This window comes from Mauremys mutica, chromosome 1 (assembly GCF_020497125.1).
Source record: "Mauremys mutica isolate MM-2020 ecotype Southern chromosome 1, ASM2049712v1, whole genome shotgun sequence".
NCBI lineage: Eukaryota > Metazoa > Chordata > Testudines > Geoemydidae > Mauremys > Mauremys mutica.
The window spans coordinates 254,628,512-254,653,231 of record NC_059072.1 but is presented as its reverse complement, the minus strand read 5'-3'; the positions used below and the strand labels follow the sequence as shown (position 1 = coordinate 254,653,231).

General features: G+C 42.6%; 1 protein-coding gene across 1 annotated transcript in view; it reads left to right on the top strand.

Moving 5' to 3' along the window:
• Positions 1 to 24,147, top strand: part of ATP11A (ATPase phospholipid transporting 11A) — a 153,725-nt gene extending 129,578 nt beyond the window's left edge. The window contains exons 26-30 of the mRNA XM_045007544.1: positions 4,208 to 4,273; positions 5,458 to 5,561; positions 15,117 to 15,282; positions 20,754 to 20,858; positions 24,014 to 24,147. Of these exons, the coding sequence (XP_044863479.1) occupies positions 4,208 to 4,273; positions 5,458 to 5,561; positions 15,117 to 15,282; positions 20,754 to 20,843 (426 nt within the window). The 3' untranslated portion in view covers positions 20,844 to 20,858; positions 24,014 to 24,147. The remainder of the gene's footprint in view (positions 1 to 4,207; positions 4,274 to 5,457; positions 5,562 to 15,116; positions 15,283 to 20,753; positions 20,859 to 24,013) is intronic.
• The last annotated feature ends 573 nt before the right edge of the window (positions 24,148 to 24,720 follow it).

Sequence of the window (24,720 nt, the reverse complement as noted above, 5' to 3'; positions counted from 1 at the left end):
AACGATTGTCATAAAGGCTTCCTGTAGAGAGAACTGTTTTATGGGTGGCAGTGAGATAGGAGTGATATGTAACACTGTGTTTAACAGAAACAAAATTATTTAGCTAAAATACCATGTATCAGTAATCAGCATGTGGCTGCATGCTACTTTGAGGTTCGGAGTTTAGGGGAGGGAGTTTATAACCTGAACTCCAAATATCCGGTAAGAATTTACATTATAACTTTGCTATTTCATAATTAACACCTACGGCATCAATATATTGATAATTTGAGTCATTTAATTCTTTTGTGCGTATTTTAAAAAGATAGACACCTGGATAGCCTTGTGATGGGCACCATGCAAGAGCCTAAATAGAACAGACTAGAATTACATGTTTAACATTTATATATTTTACATCATTTAAAACATTCTGTTTCTACTTACGGTACAGTGACATGAATATAAATTTTTAAGGGCCTTTTGCATTTTAGTTATTTACACATTAACATTTTTTGGTCTATTTTATTTGTGTCTTGCTTTTTTTTCTTTTTTGCTACTTGCTTCTCTTCCTAACCTCAGCTAATGACAACCAACACTCATATGGTAAGACTATTGTGGTTTTGTCATGATGTGCATTTTCTCTTTCCCTGTTCTTGAACTAAAGAACAGTTAAAATATTTCCTACAAATATTTTCATGACTTCTGTCCTTTTATAGAAATATTAGCAATTGCTGCCTTATTAGTTTCTTTAAAAATTGTTACGGCCAGGAAGTTGTATTAGAAAGACCATAATTTTTGACAATATTAATGTTCTGCTTTCCTTTGCATTTTGTTGTGTTTTCATCAGTGCTTCCCACTCAGCTCTTTTGTCTTATTGAAAATCTCTACTCTAGGTGATTTATAATATCTGACATTTCCACAACTTTAGAAAAGATTCATTGAATTACTGTGAGAATACAACAGTGTAATTTTTTACCCAATTTTAAGTGAAACATATCTGTCCAGAAATGTCAGATGTAATTCTATGTTTACTAGAGAAGTAATATTTGAGTAGAATGGATATTGTGACATCATGGAATGTAATAAACTAAATCACTGTGTGAAAAAGACAGAAATCTTCTTTTTAAGTTTGCCTGTACATTGAAAGAATTGCTTTTGGGCAGTGCAGTATGCTACAGTAGTTCTGTTTCTCCTGTAATTATGTTTTCAATCTGATATTGAAAACTCTATATAGTTTCAGTTTTTCGTAATCATAAAATTGTCTCTTTCACAGCTGTGGGAGTCGCATAGCCCCTTGTTGTTGCCAGATGCATTGATTCAGAGTCCATTTTAAGCTTTTAGTTGAGTCTTCTTGTGTAGATCAACCAGATTGTTTTTAACCATGTTCCCAAATCACATTAAAGCCTCATCCCAAAATGTTCAAAGTTAGGTGCTTACAGTTAGGTACCTATATTAATGTTTAGGTACCTAAATAAGTAGCCTAATGACAGAGATGCTGAGTATCCTGAATTCCATTTAAAGTCAAAATTTAAGGGAAGTTCAGCACCTTTTGAAACTCTGACCTTTTATTTCAGTGTTCAGCATGGATTTTGGGTGCCTGAAAATGTTGGCTGTCAGGGATAAGTTATCAACTGAAACGTGGACACCAGCATCAACTCTAAACAATGACTGAGTATCCAGTATGTGCTAAGTGCCTCACAAAAGAAAGCTTTGAATGGCTTACAATATCTATTCAGTATCTCACAACAAGTCAGTCAAAAACAAGTGAAGGGGTGAGGAGAGACAAGTGTGACAGTCTCATGAAGCTACACTAGATGATCCACCTTAGGTTCCAAGTTGTTAAAACAGACAACTTCTAGGTTATTGCATCAAGAGAGTATTCTTTTCTTTTTTTTTCTTCAGCTTTTCACCTCAAATCTCTGCTGCTGCCAAGGCTATTAAAAATGCGAGGCAAGCTAATGTCCTTTACTGTAGTGAAAAACTCCAACATGACAGGCCAGAGTATGGCATGACATTCAGCTTAAAAATAAATCAGAAACCCAAAGCATCTAACTTTATTTAGAAATCTTATTGAAGGTCCACTACAATCTCTAAAGTGATATACTGTTAGAATTTTGGGTGATCTTTATCAACCATCGTCTTTCATTTCTCTTGGCCAGCGGACCACAAAATGGCTGGCCCAGAGCAATTGCCTGACAAGTAAAATTCAGGTGTCCAAGATCTGTCAATAATAATAGTAGTCAATTTACTACAGCAGTTCCTAGATGTCCCAACTGAATTGTGGACCCCGTTGTGTTAGGCACTGTACAAACACAGAGTAGGGATGTTCCCCAAAGAGTTTGCAATCTAAACAGAGAAGGCCAAGAGTAAGGAAAGGAATGCAACATAGAAGCAGAGTGATTGCAGGTGGTAAATGTCATATAACTTTCACAGTGTGTTTTGTGTGTGCTTGATTTGGTGTTTTGTTGTAAGATTTTTTTAAGTTGTATTATTGGGGTCAGAAAAGTGGGAAAAAGGCAGGAGGGAGGCTGGGTTAATAGGAGCAAGGGTGTGGGAAAGCCAGAAGAAGGGAATAGGGACATTGAAAGAAAAGAGGAGAAGAAGAGATGGGGGAGGTAGGAGGGAAAGTTGGAGAGGATAATGGAGGACAGGGACAATGAGGTCAGAAGCAGAATGAAAGTGAGGGCCAAGACGGTAGGAGCATATCATAGCAAATCAGCAAACAAAACACAATACCCAGAATTTCAAGTAAAATGTTCACCATCTGGGTTTGCTTTTACTGGGAATCTGGACTTGCCATCCCATAAAGTCTTCTAATTACTTGAAGATCTAATTGCTGGAAGAAAGTCAGCATGTGTTGGCATGACCCCCAAGTCCTGGGTTTCAGAGTCCAGCCTAGCCTCTCTAATCAAGAAGTGAACTGAATTTTTCAGAAGTGGCACACAGCCATGACCAGGGCTATATCACAATCAAGTTGATCACCAAAACAAAACCTCAGTAAATCAAAATCCTTCAGATTGTACAGGTAAGAGGATTAAATGCAGAAGATCTGACTAGTGAATGAAAAGTTTCTCACAGGTTTATATAAAGAAATTAGATGGATGTGAAAGTCCTGATTATGGAGGAACAATCACTTTAATATTTCAATCATTCATTGGTTTAATGTTTCTTGCACACAGATAAATTTGGATGAACTGTTGAAATGTATTTAAATGTAATACCAAGAAGTTAAAAATACAGCAGCAGGTGATCTTCATTTCAATGGAATTAACTTAAGCTAAATGAGAAATCAACACTGTGGGATAATATATGGTTGAAGGTATCCATATATCCATATTGTAGCTCATTTAATCTTTGCATGTCTGCCCTTCCCTCATGCAACCAACCAGCAGCCTCTGGTGCAGCATTCTGGAAGTCTATTGTCACTACATTTGAATAAGAAACTTCAGCTCATCTGCTCCTGAGCTGTATGCTGTCTCTTACTGAGTAAGCAGCAGCTGCTCTCTCGTGTTTTGTCTGTGTTCATCTCTCAGATCCCCTTCACATCATTTTCCAGTTCTCTTCTCTGTGCCATCTATCTGAAAAATCTCAAGAGCATGAGATACTTCAGATATTGCATCATTACCACAGCTTTTAAAATGGATATATGTGTAGGTATTAAAAGGTATGATGTTGGTATCCTGAACCATAAATATTGTATGCTACATAAAGCAATGTTCATTTAGGGTAGTTGAGGTGATTTTATTTCAAGGTGCATGTAGTGAGGAATCAAAGGAAAAAAATCTAGTATCAACTACTCAAAGGTATTATTTTAAAAAAAAATCAGTGAAGTTTATACATACCTACGTTTCCATGATGGATATCCCATTCTTACTTGTCCTATTACCAACCTGATGCATTCATCAGTCTCCCTGAAGACATATGACTCCAAGAACTAGAGAGGAGGGAGGTCAGAAAGATGGCAATTGAGAAGACTCTGAAGATAGCATCAATGCTCTCATGGGAAACAGTACAGTGACACACTAACTGTGCTGCAGTTTTTCTTTACACAAAGAAAAGTACTAATGAGCTTTTGGGCTGAGTGTTCTGATTATGTGTATTTTGCTTGTGTGCAGTCTGAAATATGTGCTCATGAGCAAAATGAACTGATATCCAAATAGTTTGTTCTAGATGGATCATGATACAATGAAGTACATTACCTATAATGACTTTTGACCTTTTTTTATAGATGTTTGGAAACTGGACCTTTGGAACACTGGTGTTTACTGTGCTAGTATTTACAGTTACATTGAAGGTAAGATATTCTATATTAATATTTCATCTACTGAGACTCTTTGGGATCCCCATCAATAACTACAGTTCTCCCCTATCCTGTTTACTAAAACCAACTCTCCCCATGTGGTATTTTGATATAATCCTTCTACTTACGGAGAACTAAACACGGTTTCCGTTGGAGTTTGTCGATTCTGCTCCTGTCCAGAGCTGTTGGCATGTGAAGCTATAAAAAACTCTGTACATTGATTGAATCTGTGCAGGGTTACTGTCAGCTCAAGAGTGAAGGATTTAGCTGGAGTTCCAAAGTTGGATCTTGACATGATATCACATTGTTACCAATGAATTGCCAGATTTTTCCTGTTTGTGGTTTGTTTTGTTTTGTTTTGTTTTGTTTTTTTAAGTTCAGCTTTTTAGGTTGGTATGGTGATGTATCCCTTTTCAGATGCCTTATCAAAGTTGGTTTATGTTTAAATACACTGATTTCTTACATATTCTGTATAATGAAATGGAAATTTCTGTACAGAAATGCACATATGCTTATAGTTTGTTTGGATTCCTTTTACGTGACATTTTAGCCAGGGTATTCAAAATAGCTAGTTTTACTGAGTTCATTGTTGGAATACTTTCTCCAGTAGATTTTCACTGTCAAAAGAGAGAAGCGTTGGGAGTTCATGACTTGTATTTCTATCATTCGATAAGTATAGCCTATTAGATTAAAAGAGAGCATCAATAATGAGCATCGCTATGTAATTATTTGTTATAAGGGGGGAGAGACTTCTTTTAATGGTTGAAGCAGTTTATTATTGCCAATTTTCAGTAATTATATACGTAAGTTTGTAACTGTTATAAACTAGGACAGTTACAGCCTAATTATAAAGAGGAACAAGAGGGAGGACGGTGAAACAATCGTCTGGGGCTGCGCTAGTAATATTGCAATGTTATAATTTCCTAATGAATAGTCAAGCCTTTGTCATGACATATACTAGATCTCAATACAGAATACAAAGATTAGTGCTTAGGTATGGGAACTTTCTTAACTATGATAGAAATAGAAAGGTATCATTGTTCCCTACAGTTCTGCATAGAGTTCTCAGATTAATTCTTTAAATAGTTCATTGATTTTCTGTGTACCTCATCTCCTGTTGAGTCTTTTATCACTTCTAAAAAATAATATAAACACCAAGATGACCTGTTTTCTTTCAGCTTGCACTAGATACACACTACTGGACATGGATAAACCACTTTGTGATCTGGGGATCGCTGCTGTTCTACATTATCTTTTCCCTCCTCTGGGGAGGAATTATCTGGTAGGAACCTAGTGTGAATTGTATTGCAAATGTTATTTTCACAAGCTTAAAATAAGTTTATATGTTCAACTGGTTTTTTTTCTAAATAAAATTCATTTCAGCTTTTATCTGTACTATAATTTACAATATAAGTTACCAACTTAAACATGTCAGTCATGGCGATTAATGAATAGTTGGCTTTTCTTTAGGTTAATAGCTGCTAAAAATGTTCTTAAAGAAGAGAAGAGTAATAGCACTCAGACTGAGTCAGTAAGCACCTGAGTTTTTGGTGCTTCTATTGTTTTAAGAAACCAAAAACTCTATTTTTAATAAAGGCTTAAGTACATATTGAAGAGGTCCCCTATTGTGTTAATATGCATACTGCAGTACATTTTCTACTCATTTGTAAAATGAGTTCATGTTAAAAGGTAAGGAGTTATGCTGAATTTCTGACACTAGCTAAATGTGTTAGTGAGTACTACATTTGTTATGATAGCTAAATATTCCTGCTATTCACCAGATGTGAATAACATTTTAGTAAATGTTTTTCCTTTCCGTCTTCTTTTCTTAAAATATATATATTATTATTGCAGAATTTGTGCGCCACCTACTGGGACTTTTGTTACCTTATTTGTGTATTTTTATAAATACATTCTGGCAAGATTTAGTATCCATCCCGGCAAGGAAAATGGAAAGGAAAATTCATATTACAAAACTATTGGATGTATATAGGAGAGACTGTTTGTCAAGAGACTTGTCTGGTTTCAGGCTTTTGGCTGCAAACAGACTAGAAAGGCGTATGGCTTTAGATTAAATACATTTTTAAAAGCTATAAAGTGGCTTAAGCTTTATCCACCTTTAAATTTTAACAGGATTAAATCAGTTTTTATATAATTGAAAAATCATTATAAACTTAATTACATTATTAAAGTTTGTGGGGAGGAGAATAAACATGCATGTTATAAATATCTTGATTCTTCTTCGAGTGATTGCTCCTATGCATTCCAGTTAGGGGTGTGCGCGCCGCGTGCACGTTCGTCGGAAGATTTTTACCCTAGCAACACGCGGTGGGTCGGCTGGGCGCCCCCTGGAGTGGCGCCGCTATGGCGCAGGATATATACCCCTGCCGACCCATCCGCCCCTCAGTTCCTTCTTACTGCCCGTGTCGGTCGTTGGAACAGTGGAGCGCGGCTTAGCTGGCCTCCACTTCCCTAGCTACTCGTAGTTTCTCTCGTTAAGTATATAGTTCAGATGTTTATAGTTGTAGTTAACTTTATTTGTTTGTAGTATAGTATAGTGTATTTATTTCACAGGGGTTCGGGGTTTATCCCCTTCCCCCCACCCGGTGCCGGGTCCGATGCCCGGTCCACAGGGTTTTATAATGCTCGGCCGGCCACAAGCCGATGCCGACAAGAGATCCTCTCCTAAGTGCCTCGAGGAATCTCACCTCACAGATAAGTGCTGCATTTGTGAGGCCTTTAATCCGAGAACAAAGGGGAGCGGGACTTTCGTCTCAAACACCTCCCGAGGGAGGCAGCTCTTGCTCCTCCGCTCTCGGCACCGAGCGCTGGTTAGTCTTCAAGGAGCGCTCCCTCGGCACCGGATCGCCGGTACTGCCAAGGCCTCCTGGCACCGGCCGTCGCTGGCTCCAACGTCCACTCGGCATGGATCCCTCTCCTGGAGGATGAAGAGGCACAATATCCTTGCTGCGTCCGAGCCGCCTGCTCCGCAGCCGAGCGCTATGCTCAGTCGGATCGCCCGGCACCAATGTCTGCCGCGGCACCGACAATATCCGCACCGTTAACTCCGGCCAGGCAAGAGCCGTTGAGTCCGGTGCTGGAAAGCTCCCCGGTACGAACCGTGGTCGAGCTCGCTATTAAGCTGCGTCTGAGCCGCCTGCTCCGCAGCCCGACCGCTCTACTACGTCGCACTGCCCAGCACCTGTACCTGCTGCGGCACCGACAGTATCAGCACCGTCGACTCCGGCCACGCAAGAGCCGTCGAGTCCAGCACCTGAACGCTCCCCGGTGCGAGCTGTGGTTGAGCTCACTATTCCCTCCACGCCGGAAACATTTCCACAGCGAGGGAGTTGATAGCAAGGGCAGAGCCTGCGCTGCTTTAACCCCCGGCACCGCCAGTGCGGGTTATATTGTCTATCGGCGAGCCTGTCTTGCTCACCACCCTGCGTCGGCACCACAGAGCGGCAACGTTCACGATCGCAGTCCCGCAGATGTTCTCAGTCCTGTCGCCAAGCCCGGTGCCGGCACCGTTCACGGTCCTGGCACCGTTCCCCATATCGGTACCGGTCGTACCCGCAGCACCGATCAGCGTCCCGTTCCCCGACCTGGTACACTCGGTGCCGATCCAGCTCGAGATCTCGGTCAGCCTCCCGGCATCGCTCCGGTCGCAGGTCCCATTCTCGCTCCCGGTACCGGTAGGCCTCACGGTACCGATCCCCGGTGCCGCGTCCAGCGCCATGAGCTGGAGAGGGAGACTCTGCCCAGGGCTTTAACTTCTCCATGGCCATCCATTCGGATGTGCACACCAGAGTCTTCCGGGTGCTCCAGGCCAGGACCCTGACCCCCATCAGTGGCTGCACTGTACATCTTGGGCATGCCATCAGGCCAAAGGCCTACCTGTGATCCCATCCCGCTCTGTTCCGTCAGAGCACTGGGTACCGGGGCGACAGTTAGCCGTCCCCCTCCGACCGGTACGGAGGAAGTCCGGTTCTGCCACCGGATTCCCACATCCCACCGGATCACCAGGAGCGTGAGCCCACACAGGACCCACTTGCCCCCCGGCCTCCTCCCCAGATGAGGCGGTGGCAGAAGCGTACTCCTGAGGACCTCCCGAGAGGGGTGGCATTCACTATGAATCTCCAAGTGGCCACTATCCCGCCCGTAGGCACGGGAGTCGAATGCATGTGCATGGTATCCTCCAGGGGCGACGGGCTCCTATATGTACGTCTTTCCCCCTGCTCCCTTGTTATCTAGTCCATCAATCAGACGCAACGCCATGGCCTACAGGTACCAGCCCCTAAGTCCAAGGGGGCTAGGCAAATGAACTTCCTGGGCCATAAGATGTACTCGGCAGGCACCCTGCAACTTCGCGTAGCGAACCAGCAAGCCCTGCTTAGCCGTTACTATGGGCGGCGGTGAGAGAATTTACGGAATCAGTTTCTCAAATCTCCCGTCAAGAGTTTGATGCCCTCCTGGAAAAAGGGCCGAAGTGGCGAAAGCTTACCTCCAGACCTTGTTGGATGTAGCGGTCTCCACAGCCACGACTCTGGCCGCGGGTGTTGCCATGAGGCGCATTTCATGGCTCCAGTTATCGAGCCTTCCCTCGCAGCTGCTGCACACTATACAGGACTTGTCCTTCAATGACAAAGGCCTGTTCTCAAACTGACTCTAGGCTGCAAGGCCCAAAGGACAGCGATGTCACTACTCCCTCTCGGCATCTACATGCCGATGTCTCACTGCTGACCTCTGCGCCACCCTCACCGCCCTTACCCTGCGCCTAGACAAGAACAGGGCTTTGCCAGCAGGCGACGCTGAGGCAGTCTTAGGCATTGGTCGGGACCCCAAGGGGCCAAAATCAGGGTCCTCCTAATACCAATCGGGCAAAAGCCTATCCCTCCTCATCCATCTTAGGGACCCCTCTCACGAGCAATTCCTCTTGCAAGAGGTGCGGGTGCCCCTCACCATCGGAGCTATAGAGGAGGTTCCAAGGACGAAGGGACAAAAGGTTCTAGCCCACTAGTTTCTGATCCCCAAGGTGAAGGGAGGTCTCAGATCTATCCTACACCTGCGGGAGCTCAACAAGTAATGATGTAACTGTCATTCCAGTTTACGGTCCTCCCGGTCGGCCTCTATGCAGCCCCCTGTGTATTCATAGTGTCTAGCTGTAATCGCCGCCCTCTCCGCCACCGTCGGATACACCTGCTCCGTATCTGGATGATTGGCTCATTCCAGGGGCCACCGGGGCCCAAGTTACCTCTCGTGTGGGCGTCGACTAGGTCCTATTCCTGCGTTTAGGCCTCATGATCCATATAGCGAAATCCACCCTGATTCCCACTCAGGGAGTAGGCTTAACTGAGGCAACCCCGGACTTCAGTATCGCACAGCCTGCTTACCTACGCCTTGATTTCACGCGAGGGTAACCATTGTACAAGGTCTACAGACCTTCCCGGCAACTTTGCGTTGAACTGGCCTAGGTTTCCTGAGCCACATGGCTGCCTGCACGTGCGTAACCGAACATGCCAGGCTTCGCCTCCATACACTTTAATCGGGACTCACATCGGTGTACCACCCGGCCAGAGACAGCATGGTCATGGTCGCCTCGATCCCCCCGAGCGTCCTAGGCTCCCCTGACTGGGAGTCGACGCCCTCCCTGATGTGTGCAGGGGTGCTGTTCCATCCACCTCACCCTCGGTGTCCCTCATGATGGACACCCCCATCTCTTGGCTGGGGTGCTTACTTGGGTCAGTTTCCCACTCCAGACCTTTGGTTGGCTCAACAGCTGCCCTTGCACATCAATGTCCGGGAGTTGGGAGCAGTCTGCCTTGTATGCCAGGCGTTTCAGCAGCACCTACAAGGCTGTTGTGTCTCGGTGTTCACAGACAACACAACGGACACCCGTTGCATAAACAAGCACGCAGGAGCATGGTCTTCCTCTCTTTCCAGGGAGCTATCCAGCGCCGGGACTCCTGCACAGCTCAATCGACGGACCTGGTAGCGTCCTTTCTCCTAGGGGTCCGGAACACTCTGGCGAATCGCCTCAGCAGTTCCTTCCTGTCTCTCAAGTGGTTGATTCCTCCGGATGTTATCCATTACGTTTCCGGAACTTCGCTCTCGCGGGAACAGAACGAGAGAGAAGTTCTGCTCATGCCAAGGCCTCTCCCCGGGCTCGATCTTGGCTGCTTTTCTGATGCCGTGGACGAGCCGTCTGCTGTCCGCTTTCCCACCGCTCCCGCTGGTTCGCAAGGTCCTGCTAACACTCCGCAGGGACAGAGCGTATCTGATCATGATCGCTCCAGTATGGTCCAGGCAGCACTGATACACCATGTTACTAGACCGGTCGGTAGCCAACCGATTCCCCTGCCTCTTTGCCCAGACCTCATAACGCTGGATCACGGCAAACTTTACCACCTAGACCTGCAATCCCTGCACATCGCCGCATGCCTGCTGCGGGCCTAAACCGAGCCGAGTTACGTTGTTCTGCCTCGGTTCTACAGGATTCTCCTGGGTGGTAGGAAGCCTTCCACTCGGTTAACGCATCTGCCCAACTGGCAGTTTTTTCTTTTGCTGCTACGAAACACAAGGTTTCCCCCACAGAGGTTCCGATCCATTTCCTCTTGGATTGCCCATGATCTTCTAACAGCAGCGCCTGGCGCAGTTCATCATTAAGGGTGCACTTGCCAGCCGTCTCTACCTCCCTCCCAAGGGAGAGTGGTCGCTTCATGTTCTCACACTCTGTGGTTTCTAGGTTCCTCAAGGGCTTGGGGCATTTATGCCCCCAGGTTCGCCGCCCCACCAACTCCTGGGTCTTCAACCTGGTTATAAGCAGACTTATGCCTGCTCCATTCGAGCCACTGACAACATGCTCGTTGAGATACCTGTCCTGAGGGACAGTTTTTTCCTTGTAGCCTTTGCATCGGCTGGACAAGTCTCCGAGCTTCGGGCTCTCACAGTGGACCCATGGTGCACTATGTTGCGTGAGGACAAGGGGCGGTTGGGACCATGTCCGGCCTTCCTCCCTAAGGTGCTGTTGACCTTTCATATCATCCGGGATATCTTCCTTCCGGTCTTCTTTCCGAAGCCCCATTCATTCCGACGGGAGCGCATTTGCCCTCCCTAGACGTCCGTAGGGTGCTCGCTTTTTATGTCGAGCGGACAAGCCTTTTTGTACGCCCCCAACTCTTCGTTGTATTGGCAGACCGAATAAAGGGCCTACCTGTCTCCTCCCAAGGCTTTTCATCTTGGATGACGTCATGCATTTGCACCTCCTGTGACTTGGCCCATGTTCCGTCAAGCCACCTTACTGCTCGTTTCACCAGGGCTCAGGCTTCTTCTGCTGCCTTTCCGACTCTCATACCCTTCCAGGGGCTATGTCGTGCTACTACCTGGTCCTCGATCTGGACCTCTGCTTCTTTGGTCTACTGTCCAGAGATGATGCAGCCTTTGGCTCAGCAGTTTTGCATTCTGCAACATCTCACTCCGACCCCACCGCCTACGTAAGGCTTGGGAATCACCTAACTGGAATGCATAGGAGCAATCACTCGAAGAAAAGACGGTTACTCACCGTTGTAACTGTTGTTCTTCGAGATGTGTTGCTCCTATCCATTCCAGACCCGCCCTCCTTCCCCAATGTCGGAGTAGCCGGCAAGAAGGAACTGAGGGGCGGATGGGTCGGCAGGGGTATATATCCGGCGCCATAGCAGCGCCACTCCAGGGGGCGCCCAGCCGACCCACCGAGTGTTGCTAGGGTAAAAATCTTCCGACGAACGTGCACGCGGCGCGCACACACCTAACTGGAATGGATAGGAGCAACACATCTCGAAGAACAACAGTTACAATGGTGAGTAACCGTCTTTTCTCATTTTCCACCCACATACATCCCATGGGATTCCCATGCCCAATGAACTTTTGACTACCTTCTGGACAGGAGACCTGTGTCATTTATCTCCAACACATGCACATTCTGACCCTCTTATTCCTTTGTTTTCTTAACTGAGTGAGCCAGCTGGTTCCCGTTGCAATCTATAAGTAGAGAAGGGAACTGTTGCTAGCTTGCATCTTGCATACCAGTTTGGGGCTGGAAAAGCTGGGAAGGGAGGCCTGCTCCCCTCTCCCCGCAGATCAGGAAGAATCTTCTGGGAGGCAGCCTATCCAGTTCTCATTTCTGCAAAAGCAGAGCTCAAGGTTCCCGTTGACCCTGTTCCTCCCTTTTGAACTGGGTCTATATGACTGAGGTCAGGGCCAGCTCCACCGTTTTTGCCGCCCCAAGCAGCAAAAAAAAAAAAAAAAAAGCCGCGCTCGGCGGCAGCTTTGTTCTTCAGCGGCAATTTGGCAGCAGGTCCTTCCCTCCAAGAGGGACTGAGGGACCCACCGCCAAAGAGCTGGGTATGCCGCCCCTTTCCGTTGGCCGCCCCAAGCACCTGCTTGCTGCACTGGTGCCTGGAGCCGCCCTGACTGAGGTTCCCCAGGTTAATGACCTGGATGTAGAAATATAAGGTATATTTGCAGATGATACAAAGCTGGGAGGGGGGTTGCCAACACTTTGGTGAATAGAGCTAAAATTCAGAGGGATCTTGATAAATTGAAGAACTGGGCAATAGACAACAAAATGAAATTCAAAAAAGATAAATGTAAGGTGCTACACTTAGGGAAGAAAAAATATGCAGAATAGGGGATAACTGGCTTGGCATCAGCACTGCTGAGAAGGATCTGGGAGTTGTGGTGGATCACAACCTCAACATGAGTCCGCAATGTGTTGCTGTTGCAAAAAAAGCAAATGCAATTTTAGATTGCATTAACAGAGGCATAGCTTGCAAGTCATGGGAGATTATGCCTCAGCTGGAGTACTGTGTCTGATTTTGGTCACCAGTGTACAGAAAGGATATAGAGAAACTGGAAAGGATCCAGAGGCGAGCGACAAAGATGATCAAAGGGATGAAATGCAAGCCATATGAGCAAAGGCTGAAGGGACTGGGAATATTCTGTTTGGAAAAGAGGAGATTGTGGGAGGAGACATGATAGCGGTCTTCAAATACTGGAAAGGCTGCCATAAAAAAGACAGGAAAAAGCTGTTCTTTCTTACCCCAGAGGGCAGGACAAGAGGCAATGGGTTCAAACTACAGCATAGCAGATTTTGAGTAAATCTCAGGGGGAACTTTCTAACTGTAAGAACGGTAGGGCAATGGAACGGGCTGCCTAGGGACGTAGTGGAAGCTCCTTCACTGGAGGTTTTCAAAAGGGGGCTGGATCGCCATCTCCACCACATCGAGAAGAGTAAGTGGAGTCAACAGGAGAGCATCTCCCATCGACATCATGTAGTGTGGACCCCACGGTAAGTAGATCTAAGCTATGTCAACTTGAGTTATGCTATTCACGTAACTCAAATTGCGTAGCTTAGATCCACTTTTCCCGGTAGTGTAGACAAGGCCTAAGCCAGGCAAAAGGTGGAGGCCATTCAAACTAAGCTCGTCTGAGTTTTCTGGTTTGTATGAATGTGAAATACGAAGTGAAACGCCAATGGATGAACTCTCACAAACCTTTGTTGATAAAAGTGACAATTGTTCCTTAGTCACCATATAATCATGGCCATGCTCGAGACAGGAAAATGTGGAGGTACAAAGAATGGGTCTCTGAGGGCAGCAGAGAAAATGAATGTATTGGGGAGCTGGACAAGGAAATATGTCAAGTCTGGGGATGTAGAAGGCATGAGATGGATTTGGGGGGAATGTGGGAGGCAGCAGGCAGACTGCAAAGGAATGCAGGAGAATGTGATGAGGAGACTGTGAGGAGAAAGAGGGAAATATGGGAGGCAAATGAATGTAGGGAATAGATAGGGTACAGGAGCATACAGGGAGAATAAGAATGGGACTGTTCCCTAGCCTTTCAAAGGAGGGAAGGGGATAGAAAGGCAAGTTCTCCATGCACCAGCAGATAGACGAGGGTAAGTGGAGCTCTCTCCGATTAGTGAACAGGGAGGTTGAATTTTGACCCTGAGATAACATACAAGTCGTGGAGGGGAGGTGTTCTTCCCCCTAGAGATGAAAAAAATCAAAAGGCATGTGAAAATGTTATATGTTTTTATATCCTAATGTTTAAGCCAATCATGAGTGGGGTGTTTTGGGGGCATTAGGGGTCTGACTCATGATTCTTGAACATTTGGAGTTGGCAATATTGAGGATGAGTCTGGAACATTTGGAGGGGGAAGGGAGACCTGTTGAGTATCCCAGACCAGGCTGAAGTCTATTCTGTGGTTAATTTGGGGGCTGGAGTTGCTGATAATCATTCTCCTTCAATGTCCAGAGGAAGAATGATTTAGGCTAAAATATTGTACAAACTACAGTGGTTTTGACACTAAGGGCTTGTCTACACTTACGGGGGGACCCGCTAAATCGACCACAGATTGCTCTCCTGTTGACTCCTGTACTCCACCACATCGAGAAGAGTAAGTGGAGTCAACAGGAGAGCATCTCCCATCGACATCATGTAGTGTGGACCCCACGGTAAGTAGATCTAAGCTATGTCAACTTGAGTTACGCTATTCACGTAACTCAAATTGCGTAGCTTAGATCCACTTTTCCCGGTAGTGTAGACAAGGCCTAAGCCAGGCAAAAGGTGGAGGCCATTCGAACTAAGCTCGTCTGAGTTTTCTGGTTTGTATGAATGTGAAATACGAAGTGAAACGCCAATGGATGAACTCTCACAAACTGAAAAGTGAACTCTGTGCAAATTGGAAACCGTTTCACACAACTCCGCTACTCCAGTTTTTATATTTAACAATGTTGGGAATTTTTTTCTTAGATGGTCCATTGAGGTTTAATTTCTTTTTTCTTTTTCCCACTAGGCCTTTTCTCAATTATCAGAGGATGTACTATGTTTTCATGCAGATGCTGTCTAGTGGTCCTGCATGGCTGGGTATCATTTTGCTCATAACTGTCAGCCTTCTTCCAGATGTACTCAAGAAGGTTTTATGCAGACAGTTGTGGCCCACAGCAACAGAAAGAACCCAGGTAAAAATATCTTCCTTAGTAGATTTAGTGATATTTACTATGAATCCTTAAAAGTTAGAGCCCTCTAGCATTTTAGAAACAATAAATGGAGAGAATAGAAATCATGTTTATGTTTAGTGATAAGTTTGTGTTAGTCATTTTCTGCAGTGTTGAAATTTCACTGAGAGCGCTTTTTGATCAACTCTTCATAAATTATAAGACTGTTAAGAAATAGTTGATGGTACTGATCCAGGCAGTTCATTACAGCTGTATACAGTGGAAAACCATGTAAAGGCATTTCCTGAGCACAAAATAAAGCCAATAGCAAGAAGGCAAGTTTTTTGTAACCAAATCCAAAGTAACTCTTGGCAAAAGCAGTTCCACTCCAATATCAAGAGAAGACTATATGAATGTTTGTTTGTTTAATCCAGGATTTGTAAATTTAAAAATTAATATGCATATGATGACTAAGTAGTTTAATACTGCTAAAATATCATGTTACGTGACCCATGTAATCTAATCATTTCCTAGGAAATTATATTACTCTTGTTTGCTGTCTCTGGTGAGGCTGTGGCTTTTACAAAAATTCATGCATTTAAACCAGTTGTTCTCAACGTATTTACCATATTCAGCTCTCTCTGTTATGTGGGCTGCATCCATACAATATATATACTACCCATATAATGCAGAGAATATCACATGGGCCGCAGCTGTGTGATAATTGGGCTGCAAGTGGCCTGCGGGCCATGGGTTGAGAACCACTGATTTAAATATTACTAATTCATAATGCTGTTAGCTCTTTTCATCTATAGTTAAACTTATCTTTATTTTTGTTTCTTTCAATACTCTTTCTAGAATTAATAGTCACATATATGAGATGCATATATTCACAACATACTAAATTACAAACACACTGACATGCACTGTAGTCACATCATTGAAAGACAAGCCTGTTTTCAGATTTCTAATTTCCCCATTCCTTTGATCAGCCAACAGGAGAAACTACTGTATAGTGTCAGTACAAAATTCCCTTACTGATGAATGAGAATGGAGCCAAACTCAGGTTGTTTGGATGGTAGCCCACAGCACTACTGCCGAGGGCCATCAGGCCAGTTCCAACCTTAAAACTCTCATATCTGTAAGGCAACTCTCAGTGCCATTATTCTGCATTCCCTGTATGTATAAAACTATAACTGACCCATTTCAATAGGAAAACCAAGCTTGTAGGAATAGCAGAATATTGGAACAAGATTTCTGCACAGATCAGATTGTAGAATTTTTCCATTTGGACCTTTGAAGATAGGACTCTTCGGTACATGACTGCTACTTACAGAAGCTCACTATATCATCAATTCTCTGATCTCTATGTAGGCTGTGGGTGCTCGGGCTAAAAACTCTAAAGAGAGAGAATGAGGATGGGTTATAAAACAAAAAAATAAAAAGAGGGTGGGGGGAGGATGTATATCTAATGGCATTAGTGCCATTTCTCAGTGCCATTTTGTGTTAATGTTGGAAAATGAACCAGCTGGAAAGCAGAATGTGGGCTTAACACTGGTAATGTTCATTTTTAATAAGCTCTAATATCACTAGAAAATCTTTAGCTTTTAACCAGATTTATCCCTTTTATTTCTTTCTTCTCTCTCTCTCTCTCTCTCTCTCTTTCCTCCTATCTTCCAACCTGCTTTTGCCTAAATAACCACTACCTTGCTTTAAACATACATGATGTACACGATTACTTCCTACAATCTTCTGGGGAAATCAGACTAAACATCAGTGCCTTTCTGTTGAGCAGTCCACCATCTTTATGCTTTCTCAGACTTCAAGCAGTCTAAGTTTCTAATGGAATAAAAGGTGATATTTTTTTTCTGCCTTTCTGCATGCTTGGCCATTTCATTCAAAAGACAGTAGAAAGCTTAATTATCATCAAAACCTGTTTACTGTTATCATTGTCTCCACTTCTGACTCACATATAAACTACTATACTTTAGAGAAAAATACTTTTCAGAATAGCTTTTTCCTCCTCATGTTTATCCTAAAGTGTTTACATATCATTAGTGGTTATCTGAGTCATCTTTGTCACAAAAAGAACAGAAGTACTTGTGGCACCTTAGAGACTAATAAATTTATTTGAGTATAAGCTTTTGTGGACTATAGCAATATTACAACCAAAAAAACCTTCAAAAACAGACTACAATGAGAGACTGCTGAATTGGAATCAATTTGCAAAATGGACACCATTAAATTAGGCTTGAATAAAGATTGGGAGTGGATGGGTCATTACACAAAGTAAAACTATTTCCCCATGTTTATCCCCTCCCACCACCACCCCACTGTTCCTCACAACTTCTTGTCAACTGCTGCAAATGGACCATTTTGATTACCACTACAAAACGTTTTTTTCTCTCCTGCTGGTAATAGCTCACCTTAACTGATCACTCTCATTAGAGTGTGTATGGTTACACCCATTGTTTTATGTTCTCTGTGTGTATATATATCCTCCTACTGTATTTTCCACTGCATGCATCCGATGAAGTGTGCTGTAGCCCAAAAAAGCTTATGCTCAAATAAATTTGTTAGTCTCTAAGGTGCCACAAGTACTCCTGTTCTTTTTGCGGATACAGACTAACACGGCTGCTACTCTGAAACCGATCTTTGTCACAGTCATTCAAATTTTATGCAGTAATATTTCTGCTTCAGGAATCAAAGATCTGTGACTGTTTCCCTCCTTTTTGAAGCACCGATGTTTCTGTAGATGAATGCACATAGTGCTTGCATTGTAACTGACTAAGTTGACTGCTCACCACACAAAGAAGTGATAAAGCCCTTAAGCAAGATGATAGTGGTTTTACCATTATTTCTAACTTAATACAGAAATGATGGTATTAAGCCATTTAATGGCTCTTTTGTAATGTGTCTACTCCACTACCGTGGGGGAAAATGCTGCAATTCTGATCATTTGTTTTGCAGCCATTATTTCCAGCAAACATATTTCATTTTTTAAAGGAAATTTTCCTTGTATTCTATTTCATGAAATCTTATGCTGCTTTCTAGAGAGAAAAAAAATCTATAAGATCAGAAATAACTGTTGAATTAAAAATATTTAAATTAACAAAAATGTAGGAAATAGATTAGTGAGAGATGCCCTTTTATAGAACAATTTAAGGTGAAATCATATCCCCATTAAAGTCAATAGCAAAGTTCTAATTAACTTCAGTGGGGCCAGTCTCTATTGCAGATTTCATATTCATATTTTCTGACTGACCAACATAATAAATAGAATTTTTCTTTTTTTTTTTTAAAAAAAAGTGTTGTCATTTAAAAATGAGTTGTTGCATAAGTCACAGGGAGGACATATGAAATTAATGTCGAAGTTCAAATTTTTGGCTAAAATTCTCTTCTAAATATGCTAGAATTGGTTTGAACTAGCAGCTTGAACAGCAGTGATTTTTAGTTTTTGCATCCCTTAAAATGATAAAGCCTTCTTTAGAATATAGTTTAGAGGGCTTCTGCAACAGCTGAAAATATACTGAACCAGTTCTGGCTCTACAGAACTTTGTATTTCTAACCTAGAGATTATTTGTGTGGGTGAACAGCTATTTACCATCCATTGCCATTAAAAAACATAATTTAAAGTCTGTCACCATTTGAAGTTCAGTACCAGAGGGGTGTTGTTTATTCAAGCTACCTTCCTTCGTTGGGATAAAACAATCAATACTTCTGCAAAAGCTTTGGAGGAATCTATTGCTATGAGTAACTTTAGGCCAAAACCGTCATGCACCTCTCAGACAAGTAGGCTCAATAATTACAGTGAGACTATTGCCAGTGTGAGGCAAGCTGAATTTGGCCCTTTAATTTGAAGTTACACGTGTATGGTGTTTTCTCTGTTATCTGTCATACACTGTAGTCCTGTGTTATACCCAAATTGCATTAATTTATTACATTTCCACTACCATTATTCCTCCTTCTCTCTAACTAACAGCAGAGACGTCTAATATCTGGCAACATTCATTTGAAAAATGCAAAAGCACTTCAAATGATCTTCTTCCCACTTTTTATTCGCTCTGTAATTTTACATTTTTAACCCATTTAAAAAAACACCTTTTCCCTTCCATTTGGTTGCTACAGATATTTTCTCTTTAGTATTTTGCCTCAGTCCCAATCTCAGGTCATCCACCTTGTTATGAAATCTTTGTCCTTTGTTGTTTCTAAAGGAGCCAAAAATGGTACTTTGCTTTAGAAAGGAATAATAGGGACTCTGCATACTTCCACTTTCCTATGAGTAGAGCCTGTTGAACTAGAGTGTTTTTATTACGTCAATGACCAATAAACTATTATCTTTGTCGAGTCGTTGGCTTCTTCTCTTTTGGAAAAAAAAGAGGACAGGATTCTGCTTTTGAAGAACTTGAATCCCATGACAACTACTGACCCTTTCCCTGTGTTGTAATGAGTAGTCTTCAAGTTGACCTCCTGTAGCACCAACCCTCATCAGTTTCAAGTGCAACTGCCTACTTCTTCAGTACAGAATCATTCTGCAAATTAGTAAAGGGGACCATTTGCTCCTTAATTTTGGTGGCTGAGCACTTTGAGCTGACATCTCATAAATAAGGCTACGCTTTTTGTCACAGAGGTCATGGAAGTCACAGAATCCATGACTTCCAGGGGCCTCCATGACTTCAGCGTGCGGCAGCTGGGAGCTACGGGATTTGTCTGAGTGCTGAGCCACTGCAGGTGGTTGGGGTATCCTGCAGCTCCTGAGCAGCGGGAGCCCTTGGGAGCTCCTGGCCATCAGAGCCACGGGTGGCGGGGGAACCCCCTCAGCTCCTGGTCACCATGGGTGGTGGGGAGACCCCCGCAGCTCCAGCCAGAGCCCCTGCAGTTGTCCAGCTGCCACAGATGGTGTGGGGACTCCGCAGCTCCCCATTTTGTCACCGATGTTTTTAGTAAAAGTCATGGACAGATTATTGGTTTCCGTGAATTTGTCTTTATTGCCCGTGACCTGTCCGTGACTTTTTCTAAAAATATCCATGACAAAATCTTAGCCTTACTCATAAATAAACATTCTACCAGCATAGCTAATAGCCTTGTTCCAGGACAGTTTTGACATTCTTATAGGCACTGTGCTCTCAAGTCATTTGTTAATACAAAGAACTTTTTCTGCTGTAACTAATAGTCAAAAGAGTGTGGCAGAACATATACACATTACTAGTTAGTTATGGTACACTGTATAGATCTCTGAGAGAGTGATTAGTATTCTATCAATGGAGTTCAGAATGGGATTAAAGCCATTCTGAGTGGGCAGTATGGCTCAAGGAATTAACCCCAGGATTAGGAATATACATTTTGATTTAAACCTAACTTTTAAAAAAATCTATATTGGAAAATTTGTTGCATTATATGACCTTGATACAACAGTCAGATTTTTATTCTTTGTATCTTGAGAAATTCCCTCATGTATTCAGTAGTAGTCTCAGTGTTTTTCCTCATCCTTGCAGAAGAGTATGAGACATAAAACAACTCTAAATGCACTGGCGAACAGCGATGGGCCACTTCTTGAAGGAACTCTTTCAGCTTCCGAGGCATAATTAGATCAATGCTAGGTAACAGTATTGCACATGTTGCCAGTTTGGAGTCATTTCTATTGGTGTGCTGTGCTATTTACAACTAAAACTATTTCCTCCAGAGTTTTTGTTGTGCCTTACCAGTTTTGAGATGTAATATCATGGCCATTTTCTTGGAGATCCAAGTTTTTGTATGATGTATGTCATATCACAGATAAGGACTTTTTGTGTCAGACACATAACAGTAAAAGGCCCTGATCCTGCAAAGCAATCTGCCTGCATGGATCCATACACCCACAGGGGGTCCCATTGAAGAGGATTGGGTTTAAGAGATTAAGTATTGTATGACAGTTGCTTTTATATTTATAAACTACTTGTTCTCAGGCTATATCTTGGGTGCTGAATACATAGTATACAGAGAAACAATACTAATCCATTAGCAGTTTATTCGTCATAGTCCAGGTTCTTCTCAAACACATGTATAGACCAAATGCAGACAAAACAAGATGTTAGACATACAGAGTCTTAAAATGCTCTAGGTATTACTGAAAACTCAAACATGGAGTTCCATGTATTATGTCTCTTGTGTGATATTTATTCTTGGATGAAAAACTGCATTAGAATGGCATTAAGACTGAAAGTACATAGCAGTAATTTTATGGTAAAAAAATTCACACAGGGATTTTGTAATTATCTTGAAAACAGGCATTATGAACCCAGAAAATTTGGAATTTAACATGTTTCGATTTCTTTTAAGGTTAAGGTACAGAAAAGCATAGTTAAAGCATGGGAAGAACCTTAATTCTACCCTGTGGTGACACTATGCAATAATGATATAGTTACAATTAATGCATTATTCTAGTGTCTGGGGTCCCTAATTAGATTAAACTGCTTTTCAGGTTTTTTTCTTTCCCTGTGTCACTACAGAAGTCACCATGTGAAACCTGTGAGGGGGGTCAGGAAGGCTGAGTGGAAATATAGAGGGTGCTGGGGTGTTCACTGGTCTTCAAAGATAGTTGTGGGAGAGAGTGTTATGTATGAGAAGGATTTTTTTAATTTTTTATTAATGGAGATACCCTATCTCCTAGAACTGGAAGGGACTTTGAAAGGTCATCAAGTCCAGCCTCCTGCCTTCACTAGCAGGACCAAGTACTGAGTTTTCCCCAGATCCCTAAGTGGCCCCCTCAAGGATTGAACTCACAACTTTGGGTTTAGCAGGCCAATGCTCAAACCACTGAGCTATCCGTCCCCCCAGGAGGGATACAGGATCTTGTTTTGAGGAGACCAGGGCTATGTATCAAGCAGGAACCTGGAGTGGGGACAGAATTCCTGTGTGCTCAGGGCCAGTGTTTTTTCCCATGGTACTACTGAAAAAGCAGCATAAGGTCATGAGCTCTTCAAGTACAAAGACATTGAGACTCAGCACCTGGGTCTCCAGTATCTCCATTCTCATTGATACCCGCTGTCTTATCCAAACAAACTCCCACCTGGACCCATGAATACACCTTGCTTCCCACTTTACCTCTTCCCATGGTCACCTCACCATTTCCTGACACCAGAAAACAACAGTATGGGTAATCAAGGGGAGATCAGAGTGACAGTGTGTGAAGAGAGTGATAGGGGTGTGGGTGAGCCAAGGGGAAGGATGCAGGGAAGTGGGCTGGGGGGGGAGAGGGAGTCAGCTGTGTGTTTAGATATCTTGTAGGCCTGCAGAGTTTCCCAGTTTTGCACTGTGGACACACACAACTTGTTTCTAGCCCTGGACAATCCCAAAATAGACCTTGAGCTCATGACATTTTATGTATAGAAGAACCCATCATTTTTAGAGGTATTTAGGGTAACTGGCTTTGCGGGTTGAGGGATATAAAATATAGTTCCTGTACACATTTTTTTTTTTTAATCCTTTAAAAACATTTATAAAATGCTTTCCCATAAGATGCAATGTATACTTATCTGGTTTTTTTTCCTTCTTAATTAGTGCCTGTATTTGGTCTATATATGTTAAAAAGATTCTGGGCTATATTAAATACCCCTCTGCTGAATAATTCCCTGTATTTATCTCACCGTTTGTCTTCAGAGAGTGATTATACTGTGGAGTTAAAAAGAGACCCTTATTGCTGCCCTTGAGCCTATACAAGTAGTATTTGAGGGATGTGATTGTTATGAAAGAAATAATGTCTCAGGCAGCATTTATAAACAGAAAGGGGCTGAACTGACTAACATTGATGTTTTTTACCTCCTTTTGCCAGAGGTAGGTTTTATTAATGGTTTATTAATTTATTAATGATTTATTCGTTACTCATTAGAAAGTGACTGATCGCATTGGCTTGAATAATACTTAAGGTTTATTTTCCTCTCTATCATATAGCTTCTTTAACCCATAAATATTAGTTATATGTGTATTTGCAGAGGAGAACAGATCACTGCTTTGGGAAGGCCCAAAGCAAATTTCTCCTCAGTCAGGGCACATGTACTTCAGTCTCGTCATGCGATACTGCTATTGTAGTCCTGAGTATTTCCTGGGTAGATATTACCCATTGTGCTAGGTTTTGGGGTGATTTTGTAGCATAGATAAATGTTAATGGAAGATTAGACTAAGATAATATTGTGATGTGTGGTATAAATTGCCTTAATAGATCCATATGTAACCCAAGCAAGATCTGAATTTAGATCTGCAGAAGTAAAGAGCTAGTGCATTTAACCCCACTGTGCATTCTCATCAATTAACATAAACTAGTTGAGGAGAATTCTCTCTCTTTGGAAAATGCTGGACAAAATATATGAAATTATTCTGGCCTTTTTAAAATTCCTGCTACACTGATAAAAGGCCAAGGATTAAAAGATATTTAAAGCAATATAGCAAAATATAATGTAAACTGGTAATAATTCTCAAAATGAAAATGATCCTTCTAATCCATACTCTGTTCTTTAATGAACACATTATCAACTTAATGTATGAAGAATAGCTGGCTCTCTAATCTCTAAATCTAATGTAAAATTAATCATGTAGAAATTGGCTAATTGCTCATCACTTTGGGATTGCCTCTTTGATTGAAACAAACAAGCCAGACAATGGTGCTCTCGTGAGCAGTATGTGTGTGCCAAAGGCATAGTGCCTCTCTGAAATTTTTTTTAGGATATTTAGCTATTTTATTGTCCACTTACTGTGTATTATTTCTTTGTTTTCTTGACAGATTATGTCCAGGCACTGTCAGGACCACACTTCAGAATTCACACCTCTTGCCTCTCTGAAAAACCCAAGATATAGGAGCAATGACTGCAGCAGTTCCCCAGCCAGGAGGTCTAATTCTCATTCTAAAAAAAGGATGTTTACGCACTGGAGAGGCAATGATTATTCAATACTTCCATCTATCTTTGGCTATTCAAATAACCGTTGCAATTCCAGTGCAAGATACTGCTACAGTGGGTCAGGTTTGGAAACATCCGTATGACAGATCACCAATTCAAGCCTTTAAGAACTGCATTTTTCTTTCTTTTTTGCAAAAACAGGAAACATGTCACAGAACTGTACTACAATACACTTGGGTTTTCCTGTCTGAAATAATGTTCAGACAAATAGGTTCAAGAGCTATAAGTATGAATCTTTCCAGGCCTGTTGGCCCCTTTTTTATGTTTTGAACTGCTGCAGCAATGAACAATCCGCACAGTCTGGTACTGTGAGACTGATAGCTCTAGAAATTCTCTTCATGCTGTGTCAAGATGTTTGTACGTTTGTTGCTTCTGTTGTCATTAGTCATTTTTTGTATTACTTGAAGTGTATAGTTTAAGTCAATGACCTACATTTTGAGATCAACAGTTTCAATTTTCAGCCAGAAGCAATGACCTCAGATAACTCCAGTGACAGTCACTTAAAGAATATTTAACAAGTGCTGCTTCTGAT